This window comes from Lissotriton vulgaris, chromosome 2_1, assembly GCF_964263255.1.
Source record: "Lissotriton vulgaris chromosome 2_1, aLisVul1.2, whole genome shotgun sequence".
Lineage (NCBI taxonomy): Eukaryota > Metazoa > Chordata > Amphibia > Caudata > Salamandridae > Lissotriton > Lissotriton vulgaris.
Genome location: NC_141687.1, coordinates 626,232,735 through 626,249,717, shown reverse-complemented (window position 1 = coordinate 626,249,717; position 16,983 = coordinate 626,232,735). Strand labels below are relative to the sequence as shown.

At 41.5% G+C, this 16,983-nt stretch overlaps 1 protein-coding gene across 1 annotated transcript in view; it reads right to left on the bottom strand.

Moving 5' to 3' along the window:
- LOC147730880 (bone morphogenetic protein 8A-like) overlaps nt 1-16,983 on the bottom strand; it is a 320,574-nt gene that overhangs the window by 69,980 nt on the left and 233,611 nt on the right. Inside the window, exons 3-4 of the mRNA XM_086955748.1 lie at nt 13,753-13,901; nt 8,559-8,753 (exon numbers count right to left, since the gene is read on the bottom strand). Coding sequence (XP_086811874.1) covers nt 8,559-8,753; nt 13,753-13,901 — 344 coding nt within the window. The remainder of the gene's footprint in view (nt 1-8,558; nt 8,754-13,752; nt 13,902-16,983) is intronic.

Genomic DNA, 16,983 nt, shown 5'->3' with positions numbered 1-16,983 from the left:
GTATATGGTTTTTCGTGCCCCTCGGGCATTTGTGTAAATTGTGCGACTTTCAGTATTTTCCTAAGAGCTTTGTATTGTGCTTAGCGCCCTGTCCTCATAAAGAGTCCAGGGCTGTTGTGTTCTAAATAAATATACTTTATTTTCATAACAACTTGTGTGGTGTCCTTTCACTTGGTGTTCAAGGGGTATATGTGATGGTATAACAGCTGGCTTAACACGCCCTCTAGAGTTTAACCTAAAGACTGCTCTTGTCCATGCTACTAGGATAGCTGGTCTAACGGTTGACTTACAACCAATCATCAATAAGGGTCGTTTGGAATGATACACAGTGATCACTAGAATAGTGAGCACTACATATCAGGCCAACTTCTCACAGATTATATCATGTGTGGTTTGTCAGTAGGTCAGAACTCAGTGACCACCTGCTCTTGTCACAAAGTTATACTTATCCCGGAAAATATGTATCTTGTCAAATGTGTAATAGGCTGTACAATCTATAGTAAACCATCACTACCCCAACTTTGCTTCCTTTGCAGTCTCATAGTGTTCTAAGCAGACATGGCATGGTTTGCAATACCTACACAGTAACGCACTTTTTATGTGCTGCGTCCAACAGTATCATCAGAGAAGTCCAAAGCTTTCATGGTGTAGTGGTGCTCCCTGTTGCCGGTGCAAAATTAACATCAGTGTGTTGCTCAGATCCAGGATGGTCTTTTATTTAAGTCTTTTTGATGAATTTGGTGGCTTTTGCTACTTTCATGAAGTAGTTCACTTTAATATGGAGCTTTATCTGTAGTCTGGCTGGATAAAGCATTGCATTTCAACTTGGCAGCCGTAAACGCCCATCTAGCTTCCTGTAGTGCAATTGTGAAATCCGGGTACAGTGATATCATCAACCCCATGGTAACCAACATCTTTCTTTTCTGTTGCTACTCATACAGCTGTTTTTATATATCTGTAGTGAAGTAACCATGTGATTATCATTCGTACCGGGACCCCCAGATATGGCTTTGGCACCTGAAATCTGTGCCCTCTTTCCACAATAAGCAAGTCCAAGAAGTTTGCATGACCTAGTGTGGCTGCTAGGAACTGTGCCACAAATTGCTCCATTCCTCCTCTGTGTGTGGTCTCTGTGACCCCCAATACACATATGTTGTCTCTCTTAGATCGCTCCTCTAGGTCTTTATTTTTGGCCATGGGAGATTCCAATGCTTTCTCCAGCTTCCGAATTTTCTCATCATGTACAACCAGAAAGTTTTCTCCGTTCAAGATTAGGCTGTCAGCTGTGTCCATCCTGGAGGCCTGTTTGTCCATTCTGTCTTTCAGTTGATTCACCCATATATTCAGAGTCTAGTTTGCCATATATGGCTGAAAGACTCTTCTGTGTAGTCAGAAGGAGCAACTTTAATGTCACTGTTACCTTCCCCTTTGTGGGTAGTTTAGCACCTGCAGTGGTGGACCCATCATTGTCGATGCAAATGGCTTTTTGTTCTCAAGTGTTAATTTGGACTAGTATTGATACCTTTTGTTTGTCTCTGCCGGTAGCATTGCTGCAATATTGTTCCTAAAATCTGCACAAAATATGCACTCTGATTTTGTGGGTTTTTTCAGCAGTCCTCAATTTGTTTACTGTGCTGCAAGCATCGACCTAGTTTTTACTAATAAGCCTTAGTCTTAAAGCACCCCTATGCAAGCTTGACGGCACCAATTATCTATCCAAAGTCTGGATCCTTGGGAGCTTATTTATGGAGTTTTCGTGTGCCCATGGACACGCTGCCACAGTGCCAATACTCGGTGCGGCACCGACATTCGGTTTAGAACCTTCTTAGTGAATGTGTTCTTTTTGCTGTGTTTCTCTGGTTTTGTTACATCTGGATTTTTATCAATTTTTATATGTGCATTGGCCAGGATTTCAGGCTTGGTCTGTCAAATCAGCATCCACAATGTTCTTGCCCTGGTTCTCGCTATACTTCAGCCCAACCCAGGCTTCAGCAATGGTGTTTTCTTGAAAGGCCATACATCCCAGGTAATGCCTTCGTCACTCACCTCGGTGGCTGAGGAAATCATCCTTTGCGGTCTCCAGGCCCTCGACGTGATCGCCTTTAGCCTTGAGGTCTACTGAGGTCTCCCTAAGTTCTCTGCCAGCTCGTCTTCACTGTAATTCTTGGCATGGCTTCGACTCTTTGCTGCATTAAAGTTACAGCCTTGGGCCTTCCGAAGTGGAACCAAAAAGTTCTTCGTCAGCTGCACTCCTGCTCCATTTTTTGGTGCTGCAAAGTCTGTCCACTTCTCCTCATCATTGTCAGCTGGGACAGGTAGTTTATCGCATTTTATCTCCTCAGAAGCATAGGCGTTATGCGCCCATTTCTGGGTCCTGCGCTTTAGCGCCCCTGATATGCAGTATCTTATTTGGCTCATAGAAATGGTGTGTTTTAGCGGCAGCAGAAAACAATTAGTACTCGCTCTTTGGCAAACACAGTGTGCAATGGGTGTGATAGCTAAAGAAGGCATACATAAGGAGGGGTTATTTGCAGAGTCTGTAGGAGATTGCAACAGGTGGTTGTTGGATTTTAAGGAGGTCTTGGGCAGGGACAATAGAAGCAATCTTTGAAGGATAGCTGATTGAATTGGGGAAGGATGGAACTGTTCAGAGTGGAGGAGTTCATAGTATGTGATTGTCCATCAGTTGGGTGAGTGCAGGGTTGTGAAGAGACCTTGGGTACTGAGTGATTACTACTCTTGAAGTGCTTGTAAGATGGGTCTTGGGATAAGGCTTGGTGATTTGACATTCTTCTTTGTAACATTATCTGTAATGCATTCGGAGGTTGGAACTTCAGAAACCCAGTGGATAACTTGAGTTTTGCTATTCCTGCTATTTCATTTATCAGTCCCACCCCAAAGTGAGGTGCGAGTCCCCAAGGGCTAGTTAAGTACCCACCATAGCAGGTCTCTGGGCTTACTCAAGTGTAAGGTGTTGCTACCCTAGGAAAAATTTAGTAACCACACATTAAGTATTTGGGGCTCACCTAGGTGACAGATATCTCTACCCAAGGGGCAGTTGAGTACCACAGTAATAAGTGTGTGGGGCCTAAAGAGATGTCATCTGTCTTACTACCTTTGGGATTTTCAGTACCTACATTAGAATTATGGGGCAAATCTAGATAAGTGATGTCACTACTGAAATGATAGGGAAGTACCCACTATAGTAGATCTATGGCCCCCAAGGTGTGAGGTGTTGCTAACCTATTGATAGGTAAGTAATCAGAATAGGTGGCCTGTGTCTCCCAGATGCAAAGTGTTTTGATACCTCAGGGATTAATGAGTACCCACAAAAGTAAGTGTGAGCCCTCCCAGGTGCCTGTATGGTAAACCGAATACACGTTGAAGGAGACATGGTTTTGGTTGTTGTAAAATGGTGCATTTCTTTGATAACAGGATTCTTGTGGATTTGAAAGACCCTAAAAGGCCAGGCATTTTTGTGTTAATTAAAACCATTAACATGCTAAGGTGTGCAATAGGCTTTCACAGGAATGAATAGGATTTGCTGCAAGTAGTACTAGGAGGCTACATAATGTTTGTAAAGCTGAATCAAGGCGCAAAGGCGACAGTTAGTCTTGTGTGTCATCCCTGAAACAGTAAGGACATGGCAGTCGATGCAATGGCAAAATGTTATCAAATTTAAAGATGTTGGTTTATGCATAAATGCAAGTCTGTATAAATGAAGGACCAGATGTGTTATTGATCTGGCTGCCAAAAAGTGGTTGTAATTACCGACCATAACATTATTTTGCAAACAGGCAAACATACTAATAGGTTGGTTATCAAAATGAAGTATCGGAGGTGGTTGCACGCTGATCTACCTAATTATCAATAAGGTTAGTCACAAATTTGGACATGCTCCGATTAGCCACAATCACAGGCAAGGGTGCCTGCAACAGTAAGCAGACTTACATCATACGTATGATTGTGTTTGTAAAAAGAAAACATTTTTTTTTTAGATACAGGTAGATTTTCAAAAGAAAAAACACAGGGGCATATTATCAAGAACGGCGTTAAAATTATCACACCAGAACCTGGGCTTCATTGGGAATTCACAAGGGCATATTATCAAACCCATTATCACCACTTTAGCTGCAGTTTCCTGCCGCTAAAGTGGCGATAATATTAATGCCGTTCTTGATAATATGCCCCATAGTTTCATTTTTCAAAAGTTTGAGTGAGAGTTGCCAGTGGTCCCCTGTATCGATGCCTACTCCCCCGAAATTTGTGCCTCAATTCACAAAAGGGAATGTGCCCATTCCTTTTGAGAATGTTACCATCCCAACTTTTAATCTGTAACTGTTCAATGGTTTGTGATTGGAATTCAAGTTGTGACTATTGACACACTTGGTACCGAACTGCAATTTGAAAGTGTCTCCAAATGACAAAACACTTCCGATTTGCGATCTAAGGATCTCATATAAACAGTGTTTTAACAGTCTTAAGCCATGAGATTTGGTAAATCTGAATGGTTGAAACTGCTGAAACACTTTTTGAAAATACTAACTCCCCTTAAAGATTTGAAAAAGGTTTTCTGAATCTTTATAATGGCTTAGGAAACATTTCTGAATCACAATTTCAAAGGGGTGTATTAAGGGTGTTCCTTGCAAATACCGATTCCTTAAGGTATGTATTAATGTTTTACAATTGAAATCTGGTCGACACACATTATTATTTTACCACCAACTTCAAACTCAAATGGCGGTAGTAACCCATTCACAAACGGGATGGGGTGCCCAAGGAACATCTACCCCTTTGTGAACAGTAAAAAAAAGAAAATTAGGACTAGGAAGTGCATCCATGGACCACTGCTTAATCTTAAAAAAATCCTTTCAAGAAAACAGGCTGTATTTTTTAAAATAATTGCTTCATTTAAAAGCAATCACAATCAAGGTAGTCACCTGAGCCCAGCAGGCCACTGTGCCAGTAGCGAATTGTAGTAGGTCGCAATTTGTGATTTAACTCAATAACATTTATGAGGTAGGTCGAACTGCGACCAGCTACGCATTCTGTGACTGACTTATTAATACAATAGGTTGGTTTGCAAAGTAAGAATGCATTTGATAAAAGTTGTAGCACAACTTATGACCCCTTTAACTTAGTTCATTGTTCATACTTGAGGCCCCCGAAGACCCATTACGGGAGTCAATTAAATTTGACTGACTCCTAGAATGGGTTTCGGTTCATGGGCAAAAACGTTTTTGCGATCACTAACTCCGAATTGAAGTGTCTGTGACCGCAAAACATTTTGTACTAGATAGAAGTTATTTATTGAAGGGAAGGGAGCCAATATCCGTAGCATCAACCCAAGGATGCGGTATCACACAGTTCTTATTAACTTCAGCTAGCTCAAACTGAAAGCTTATCAAATTGGGTTTGTGTATGGTTGGTGAGTGTCAGTGGTGACGGAGTCACAATGGGGTTGAACTTTCCTCAGAGGAGCAAAGAACAGGTATTTGAAGTCTTAGTTTTGGGTGTTTGAACTTTAATTGGAAACAAACATAAATTGGAGAACAGTCACAACTTTTACTCAGAAGTGTTCAGCTTGCTTAGTTTGTAGCATGCTTGCGGGGTATCAGTCTCTGACCAAAGAGTGTGAAATCCAATGCAGCTGTAGCATTCCCTAGGCAGGGTCCGCCCCCCTTCGGTAGCATAGTTTAATATGATTGAGATCAGTCACTCCGTGACTTATTATTTTGGCAATTTATTGATATTGACACCTGAATTCTTTCACGTTATAGTTTTCGCCTTGCGGCACATAAACTAAGGACCGCAATCACATCACTACGTTAGCCCTAAATATTATGTTCACTACACCCGGTAGTGCATGATAACCACTGAGTGTGTCATTGGTTGGTTTTCCTCATTCTTCTACCATATATATTCCCCAGAGCTATCCCCTGACGAAGGGCTCACTGCCCAAAATGCATCTGGATGGAGAAAAAAGAAAGATGAATTGCATTTGCCAATGTCATGGATCTACCTGTTGTGGCTGAATTTAAGCAATGAATGGAATTTAATCATAAAAAAATGAATACGATTAAAACATCGTTCATACATTGAAAATTTCTGGTTCAATCATTTATGTTCTACATTTGAATATTCACTCAACCCTGAAATGGGTGAACTTTAATGGGGCCTTGTTCTGTTTTTTCCAGAATTTTGAAGTTCTTTATCGTGTTGTAAGTAACCCTGGGTGTTGTTCGCGTAGTAGCGCTACGCATAGCTACGCAAAGTGCACTTCGCACTACGCGAGATACGCGTAGCACTACGCGAACTGCGTATTGCGCTGTTCGCGATGATTGCACAGTGCCGGATGCTAGTCCGCACTGGGCAATCATTGAAAACTGCATCTTGCACAGTGCAAGCTGTCGTTTTCTGCTGCTCGAGTATATTTTTACTCGAGCGGCAGCTTTCTCAACTCGGTCTTGTAGTTTCTCATCGCAACCGGTCGCATGCATACGCTACCACTTGCAATGAGAAACCTGACCTCCCCTCGTTGAGAATCTCACCGGGAGGTTTATTTTCAATACTTGCGATCGGCAACTTAATGTTGCTGATCGCGAACGAGGAAAAAGTCTCGCCGGGATGTTATTTTGCTCGCTCTCGGTCGCAAACTTGACGCTGAGGATCGCGAGCAAGCAAAAAATTATAGCTGCACTACACTGCACGTGTTTGCACTGTGCTACATAAATTTGTGTAGTGCGAAGTAGCGCAAACTTTGCAAACTACGCGAGCGTAGCGTAGTGCTTCGCCTATGATTAGTTGTAAGGTTTTGGTGGAAGAAACTCTGACTGTTGATATGAGTTGGCCTTTGCCCACTTGCGGACACACATCCATTTTACTGGACAGAGGTAAATGATCTCCTTTTCATCGTTTTAAGTGGACATATACTGCTTAACACCTAAACTATTGAAGCTATTCCCAGTGTGCCTTCATGGTTTTGATACAAGAGAAAACCTGCAATCAAAAATAGGAGATTTGAGAAATTATGCAAAATTATTCTATTTTTTTCCTTAAAGGAAACAGACAAAAATAAAGTCTCAAAAGCACACTGCTGCATGTTGAAGAAAGATGAAATTGTCCTGCGACACAACTTGCAAAGCTAAGTATACTCAACCAGAAAAGTCGTGTTTAACCCAATCTTTCTATCAGTTGTCTTATGCAGGTTAATAAAAGTAAGCTTATTTATCTAGACTCTCTTTTCGCATATAATCATTCATGTTTTCAAGACGTTAGCATGACCATAGCAACTTAGGGGCATATTCACAATTAAATGTCAAAGCGTGGAGATTGCCAAATTTGGTAGTGCCGCACTCCGACATTTTGAAAACTCGGGGATGCACCGTATTTACAACAATAAGGCGCACCCCTGTGTTTACCCTAGCCCTAGCGCTAAAATGAGCTGCCTAGCACCAACACAGAAACCCTTGCACCATAATTCAAGGGTGCCTACGTTGGAGGGAATGATTGTTAATGTGCAGTAAGGTGTCCCTTCCTGCACATAAACAATCAATAATGGCGATTTGTTACTTCTATGTGTGCTGCATTCTGCAGCACACATAGAAGTGCCAAATTGCAATTATTTAAAGATTGTTTATGTGCAGGAAGAGACGCCTTCCTGCTCATAAACAATCATTAATGTGTGGCATTAATGCAGCACACACAGAAAAAGCAAAGATGAGGAGAATAAAAGTGTTTCTCCTTGTTGCGCCATTCTAACGCCTGCTATTGCATGGGATTAGTTTTTGGCTCTGCCTTAGATTATACATCCTTGTAAATATGGGGCAGTGTCAAAATGCAATGTGTGCTGCGGTGAAACGCCCGCAGCAACACCCATTGCAAGCCCCTTTCACTCAAAGTGGTGCATGTAAAGGGACCGTATTTATAAGGTAACGTTAAGCCAAAGTGGCTTACCAGCGCTTTGTAAATATGAAGAAGGCCATAGCGCCACCAGAACGTCACTAAAAGTGAAGTTCTGATGGTGCTACCCCTTGTAAATATACCCCTTGGTTTTTTGCATGAATTTTAGCAACAAAGGAGGTGTTGTGCCTTTCCACCTGTTATTTTTGTGTAAATAACCACGGAATCATATTTCTGATTATATAACTCCATGCATGAACTCAGTGATCATGTTCATTCAGTCACTGATGGGAAAGCAGTGAATGTATGCCCACTGTATAGCGGAAACCTACCTTGGAAGATATGAATTGACTAATAGCAACAACCGCTGGCTTGTGGTTTTTTTTTTTTGTGTGCGCACGTTTGTGTGCATTTGCATGTATGTATGCATGTATGTATGTATGTATTGGTTTACAACATGCATTTTTAAGTGTAGTATCCCTTGCTCTATGTACATACACCGCATTGTGCAGAAGGTGGACTGTGCAGGCCCTGACGTCTACCTTTCTATACCTAGTCCCATGTTGTGGTCACTGTGGTATAACCTGCTTTATATCTATGGCGCACAGGGAGAACAACAAGCCTGTGGAGTAGGCTGACCCCGCCTCACTGCTTACCAATGACACCTGGCAGTTTGTTGGGGTGCGGTAGCTGATTGTTCTTCTTGTGCGGTCTCTTCTTCAGCTGCTTCACAGCTCGAGGTGCCCGGACTGGGCTCAAGCTTGCTCGAAAAAACGTCACCATGAAGGGCTGCTTAGAGCGTGGCCCTCTCCGGCCGAGGAGGCGAGACAGGCCCGGATCCACACTGTGCCCTGCAACACCAGATACAGAACCAAGAGAAGGGTTACTGTCTGCTCTGATGACTCCCTGCTTCTTTTAAAAGGATGGAGAAAGGACAAAGCATGAGGAATGTGTCGTCCGAGCCCGAGAGGAAGAACCCACACACAGGGGGCTGCTGTCATGAGCCACCATACACAACATGGAGCAGCTGATGAGGATTTATACATCTACCAGTAACAGGGGTATAGGAGACACTACATTTCTGGGGGAACAGGGACAGCATTGGGGACTTTTCATTCACCCTACAGAAAGTGCCAGTCATCTGAGAAATGCAGGATTTGATAAATGTATACAGTCACATTGTTCTGAAGTTAATAGCAAGAAAGGAGGGCATGTTGACACAATCTATAATAACGTTTTATTGTTAATTACATTTTGGAAAGTAATTAGAAAATATGTGAAAAACCATGAAACTTGCATCTTCATGCATCAAGCAAACAAGGGTGGTAGAGAATAAAAGAAGTATAAACAAATCTGCTTAGGACATTCATACACCTCAAAATGCAACTGGACTAATCATTAACCATTTGTTTTGCTGCAGTCAGTTGTAATAAAATCCTTAAAATGTATTTGAAAAACTTTATTTCTTCACCCTTTCTTCACCTTCAAAGCCCTCTACTGCAACAGCCCAGACTTCCTGAAAGCTCTCATAGTGAAGCACCGGCCGGCCCGCAATCTCCAGTCGGCTTACCGTCACCTGTTGGTCGCAGAAGCTAGGTGGCCGTAGATTCGCTCACCTGGCACCTAAGCTGTGGAATCCCCTCTCTCTTGCAATTAAGACCAGTAGCTCTCTACAAAATTTCAGTAAGACCTTAAAAACCTGGCTATTCTCTGAATCCGGTTAGCCTGCTTTGCCGCGACCTCTGCACTCTCTCAGCGCCAGGAAACTTATGGTGTCAGTGCGCTTTATAAATACAGCCTAACGTAACATAACATAACCCGTTCTGTGTGAAGAACAAATTCCTTTGCTAGTGTATGTATGTCAGAGTATTCGATCATCTCTTTATATATGTTGCATATGGCATGATTCATTCCTCTCTGGGACATAATTGACCCTAAGCACGTTTTTAATTGGTAGAGACCAATGATTTTTCTCTCAGCCTCAAAGAAGATAATGGAATAACTATGATAACCTGTTGTACCTTCTAAAACTATGTAATAAAAGGCTCTCTCTGTTTAATACATTTTTTCAAAATATGTCTGGAGGTTCTAGCCCTGAAGAGCACTTAAGCATACTGCAGTTAACTGAGGTGAAGGCAGCAAATGTTCAATTTCTTGGTATTGAGCAATAGTGTCTCTGGGCCCATTTTTGAGATTCAGTCCATGCTGCCATTCTCTGCAATAAGCCCTCAGTATTTTTGAAAGACAAAGCTGTACTCACTCATTGAATATGAATATGTGTGATTATTGTATCATGCTGTAAGGAAGTCGCCATCCTTCTTTACCTCAACTATACATGGACTGCCCAGTGTTCTACTCATTAAAAGTTGTATAACATCTTAATGAATTGGAATATTTAAACCCCCCTTTAATGGTAAAGTTGTACTTTAAAGCACAATTCTGCAAATGATACTTTTAGAAAGTTGGCATTTTTTTGTTCTAACCATTTCGTGCCAGCGGCTTGTGACCTGAGTCACATGACTGTGTGTGGTGGCAGTTGATCTTTGTGTATTCCTCCCAGATATTGAGACAAAGGGGTTTAGGTGTTGGCAGGATGGGAGGAGCTGAGCTATTTCCTGGCCCGATTACATTTTAAAGGGGCTGCCTTAGCACACTCACAAAGAACTTGAAGTCCATCTGTTGCCACCCCAGAACCCTTGGAGCGTGGCAGGGGAAGGAAGGAATTCCAGAACCAGATGTGGGGGGAGTCTAGAAGTTTCTCCCACTTCAAAGGCTGGCACCAGGTGTAAATATTGGACCCTCAGACCAACTCCTCAGTACACTGACAGACATGTGGATGACTACAGAAGGACTGTCTTGTACTTCAGGGTAATAGCTTGCTGCTTGAGACCTGCCTTATCTCAGAGGACTGCCCTGCTACTTGAGGCCTGCCTTTTTCTTTAGAAGACTGCCCTGCTTCTTGAGGCCTGTCTTGTTACTTGAAAGACAGAGGAAATTCTCTTGGAACCCAGGACTAATAGAGTGACTCTAACGGTCCGGTAGCTGACCTCCTTTTACGAGCTACAGGATCACAAAAAGCTCTAGGGGGTTAACTGCACATACCCAGCTCACATGCTGCAACTGGCCCTGCAACTGGACCTGCCTGAGCCCTGCTGGCCTCTGGTGGAGTGAGTTCCTGATCCCCCAAGAGATGCCCCCAGGTCCTGGACTCTTGGCTGGCATTAGTATAGCTCCTCCTGTAAAATCTGAATCTTTGAACACTGTGCGCAGGACTTTGAGAAGGTTACCTTTTTCAGAACGACTAACCTGGTCCATGTATTCGGGCCACACTCCATCAAGGTTGGCCTGAACATATGACTTTCTGCTAGTCTAATGACCAGATAGCCACAGTTAGAGCTTTGTGCTTCTAGGTGCTAATTTTACTTAAACCAGTATAATTGCATATCTCCAATTCTACTGATTGAATTTTTGTCATTTTATTCTTACTTTATTTACTACATTTTACGCTATTTTCTAAATTGGTGTGGGGGGTTTCTTATTTTGTGTTTTCACTTTACTACATTTGACTGCTGCATAAATGCCTAAAACAGTGCCTGTAAGTTAAGCCTGGCTGCTTTTTGACAAGCGACCAGAGGGTTAAGCACAGGTTAAATGAATGGCTTTTGTAGTTTACCCTGAGTAAGATTGTGGTTGTTGCTTGAGAAGGATTTTGATCCCATTCAATCAAGAATCCAATTTCTTACAGTAGCCATCATTCAGTAATCACCTACTACCACAGACCTATAGAAGAGGCTTAACAATCTGCTTGTGTCAAAAAAATGAAAGCACTTAGAAACACTGCTACAACTCCACTAGACGTAGTCTTGTGTATACGTTTTAGTCAAAATACCACAATAAAGAAATATTTTTAAAAAGTTTTAGTCAAAGTACTATAAGATTTCTAAACACAGCTTCTCCTTTTTAGAATAAAATTATTATGTAATAAGCATTGCAATAAAATCTTCACAGGGCTCCCAACAGTGCATTTGTCCATGTGGGCAATATCTGGTCATTTTTATCAGCACCTGCTCTACCATAACTGCAGTGGGCAATGTGGAATCAGGGATGGATATATGTATATATATCCATTTCACTGAAACCTATGGATTTTTCAGTGAATATATATATATATATATATATATATATATATATATATATATATATATATATATATATATATATATATATATATATATATATATATTCACTGAAAAATCCATAGGTTTCAGGGATGTTATAGTTAGTTGGAGATTTCACTCGTATAAAACCATAGAAATTCGGCCGTTATAGTTAGTAGACCTAACTATAACTCGCGCCTCCGCAATTCACTGCTGATGATGTCACATATTACATCACTCATGACATACTGATGACATCACTCATGACATCTCAAATGACATCACTCATGACATCACCCACATACCCTGAAACCGATCCCAGGATGCTTGTTTCCAGTCCAGGGAGGACCTGGCCTGGCAGTTCGGTCTGGACTGTTCCCATGGGGCACAGGATCAAGACTGATTTGCATATGGCTGGGTCCAAACTGGGGTGGCGTAGTGGGCAAAAGAACAATGGATTTAACCCAGATCATTTGATTGGGAGAGAATATTTGCCTTGCCAGCATTCCGTCGTTCATTTGTTTGCTGTAACACTGCTTTCTAGCATGGGCGGAGTGGGCTGCTGGGCGTTCATCACACATAGTTTAATGCTGTGCACTGAGAGAGCAGCTGTGTGAATCATATGTAAGGAGTTGGGGGCAGATTTAAAGCCCCTTGCGCCACTTAAGTGCCACTTATAATATGGGATAACTGATGCAAAAGTGGAGCAAGGGGCTTGTAAATCTGCCCATTGGTGCTGAAGAAAAGAAAGGTGATGCTGACATTGTTCTAGATCAAGCGTGGTGTGCCATACTTGCTTGAAAAAAATATAAAATTAAAAAATACAGTTGGGCGAGTTGCGTAAAGTAAATTAAAGTTGCACAGCTGCTATTGTTGAAGATCAAGCGCAGCATGCCACACTGCTTAAAAAAACATATAATAAAAAAAGGGTTTCACAAGCCGTGGATAAAAAAAGAAAGGCGCACGGCTGCTATGGTTAAAAGTAAAGCGGGGGGTGCGGCGCTGCTTAAAAAAATACAAAGATATTGTTTACACGCCAGCTGTGGAGCGCGGAGGGGACAGAGCGTTTTTCAACAGTAGCTAGGGGAAAGTCATTAACACATTCTAAGTAACAACACATGTAAAAGGGGCAGTCAGTTTTGTAAGTTAAAAGTGGAGAAAGGAGGTACTAAGGTGGTACTACTAAATTTAACCCATGAAAAAAAAAACATTTCGAAAAGACAGTCAAAGGAGCCAATAAAATACATGGGTGGGAAAATGGGTGGAGCTTCAAGCACATATTATGAATAAAACATTTCTCAAAGAGACAGTGCAAGCTGCCTTGGCAGGGCCTTCACAACAAAGCCTCCTCTACTTTTAAAAGACCTGTGAATGACCTGTGGACTAGAGTCCAGGGCACAGATCAGATAAGAATCCTCTTTGTCATACAAGCTTCAGCAGCCCAGGCGACAGGCCATTTAAATGTAATTTATTTTTCAGTTCCATTGCTTTTAATTCTCTGAAAAAACGAATGAAATTTAAACAGGGACTGCATCATCTCTTTTTAAACTGCAGGGTCATTTGTTCCCCCCCACTCTTTTCCCCTGTGACCCCCACCTCCAAAATCTGGGGGGATAAATCCCCCGCAATCCCACAGTTCCTACGCCCATGACCAGTTAAGAGACGCTGGCACAGCTTCTCTAGAAATACCAACCGTCTTCTGTCTCCACATAGAGCCGCAATCCAAGGTTGTATTTCGGGTTCAATAACCAGTGGTTGCTGGCCGCCGTGACATCGAAAACCAGCCAACCCTCGTCCCCAGCTTCAACATCCTGCAGGTCCAAGAGGAACTGGTCAGACTCCCTGTGGAAAAAAAACATGTCATGACTCAGCTGCTGAATGTTGATGTTCAACAGAAAATCGTGCCTGTGGTGTCTGCAGTTTTAGAACATAATGCTTAGTTTCTCAAATGGAGGCACTTTGTGGCATTCAATATGGCCCAGGCCCAAGGAGGCTAAAGGTATTCCTGCATTTGTCAAGCCAAAGGCAAAGTGCAGAAGTTTCATCAAGTATCTTTTCCTGAGGTGAGAGTATCCATCGATAAGTAGGAGTCCCGTATTCCCCACATTACCTGATGACATCACAATCAGTATATTGGAAAGCTTATGGGCCCACATGCATCATTGTGTCATTTTGCATTTCTTAATTTGCGAAAAATAAGGAATCGCAAATTAAGAAGTGCAAAATGCTATGCATCATTTTTTTCGGTATTTCTTTGTGATTCGATAAAAATCGCAATTTTTACCGAATCCCAAAGAAATACCGAATTCTTAAGTTAATTTTCGCAATTCCCATTGATTCCTATGGGCCAAAAGGCCCATAGGAGTCAATGCAAATTGCGAGTGGCACTTAGAAAATTTCATGGGTGCAGGGGGGGGTCCAAAGGACCCCCCCATGCACCCCTGAAATGTATTTTTCGCATCATGTTGCACACACACATGTCCTAAGGACATGTGTGTCCGTAACATGAATGTTGAAAAAAAAGCATTTTCAACATTTTAAACACTTTTTCCAAATTTACCGAGTGGTTCAACCACTCGGTAAATTTGGCACCCTATTTGCGAATTTTCACTTTTTAAAATAATGATGCATTGCTTTTAAGAAATCGCACATCTGCGACTTCTTAAAAGCACCCGCAATTTTAGAATTCGCAAACATGTTACGAATTCTAAAATTGCTTCATGCATCCCAAAAAGCACTTTTGCATTCGCAAACGGCCGATTTTAAGGAATCGCACCGTTTGCGAATGAAAAAGTGCTTGATGCATGTGGGCCAGGGTCACCTAATTCACTCCAGTATATCAAAAGCGTGACCTGACTGAAAAGTATTGGGTGTTAGGCAACTAACAACAGTAAAGCACAATGGGCAAGGTTAGCGAAAATGTAAAGCAGGCACAAGCAAGAGAACATTCACTCAGGTGGAATATTTACTACAAAATGACACAGTGCGGCGCTGCAAGCCACCTTGCTGAGCCTAGCTGTATCATTAGGATTGTGCAGGGATGTGTCGTATTTACAGCAATACGATGCATCCCTGCATTGCGCTGGCTCACAATTGGCTTGCTAGCACCAACGCATTCCCGTCTGATCTTATTCATTAATCGCCATACATCTTCAATTTAGCATTAATGAGTTTAAAGCTCAGAACCATTTTGATTAGCATCAATACATATTTATTTTATTATCACTTCGAATAATACATCCGTTTTTGTTCACAATAAGATAATATTTTCCTGAACGCATATCATTAGAACATATCCATACTGTAAAAACATTGAAACACATGCAACAAATTACTTCTATGCTCAAACATTCATTCATCTTTCTCCCACTATAATCGCTCAATAATATCACATTTTACTGATAAATTCTTAAGGGTCCTGCTTAGCACAATTTTGCTAAGAAATATCAATGTTCGACTTATTCTTCTGTATACATTCGATAGTGCAGTTAGTACATTCAAACCATCATATGTAATTTTGTTTATACAGATTTATGATTCCATCTTCTTAATTCTTTTGTTTTTGCTGTTATTTCCTGATGTGGCTTAACTTATCAACCTCAACCTACGTTTCTGCTAAAATGCCTTGCTCAGGAGCGCCACATGTAATGACCTCATGAAACATCCAAAGCCTGCAATCACATAGTGTAAGACTATCACTGAGCCACACATTAAAACAAGTGCATTATAAATGGTGTGCTTTTTAGTTTAAAACTGTCAATCAGGTCAACCAAATACACCAAAAAGTGTCCACCACCCAAGGAGGAAAAAAAAGCAATAAGACATTTTTATTTGAGCGCCTCTATCCATGTCAAGCCCACACAAAACCATGGTCGATTCAAAAGTGTACCAAAAAACATGAAAGTGCTTAAAGAAATCATTAATTGTGTGACATAATGCTCCAATTTAAGCAGAAGTCACATAGCTGTGAATTGTACAGTAAGGAATAAGCAACACCTATCAATCGGTAATGAATACTGTCACCCACCTAGGGGGCAATACCTAGCTCACACCAAAGTGGCTTGAAAGTTCCAGCCATAAACTTCCTTGGGCTCCTGCAAAGGCTGAATGTGCTATAAACAGCAGAGAGTTATGACAGTGTGCGCCGATACATACACTTGACGCCGTATGTAGGATGCTTGAAAAAGACACTACCCTCATTTGCACGTGTTACTGTAAACTATGTTGGTTCCACTGCCCGGAGAGAAAGACGATCGCAAGTAGGTTGGCAACTTTACTCTCCAATCAAACACCAGCCCATTCTGGAAAGAGAAGTAACACACATAATAACCCTTAGTATAAGAATACACTATGCAAGAAAACAATGGAAGACCGTTACGTTGTAGTCAATTTTAAGTATATATCAAACTTGCTATAGGAGATAATATAGGAGATGTATGACTGTTTATAGCAGTCGCAAATGGAAAATTGGGCCGTTTACGACTGCTAAAATGGCTTTTGTGATGTACTAAATCTATTTTGTGAGTCGGTAACCTATTAAAGACTCGTTAAATAAGGTTTGCGAGTTGCTATTGGGAAGAGGCAGCTCAAGGGCGTCCCTTCCTAATAGCAAGAGGCAGTGCTATGTATGAAAGTTTTGCAACCAGAATGCGGTCACAAAACATTCACATATTACCTACTCCGTGAAGGAAGTGGTAATCTATCTGTAAATGAGAAATATCCCCATGGGACTCCTTCCCATGAGGACCTGAATGTGGACAGCAAAAATTTTTAAGAGCACATAGTGGTCCCACTGACCACTGTCTACTCTTAAAAAATTAAAAGGAAACTTTTCATTTGTCTTTCCTTTAAGATAAACAGGCTGTGTAGCAAAAATAAGTTATTTATTTAAAAAGTATTCACAGACATGGAGGTCTGCTGACCT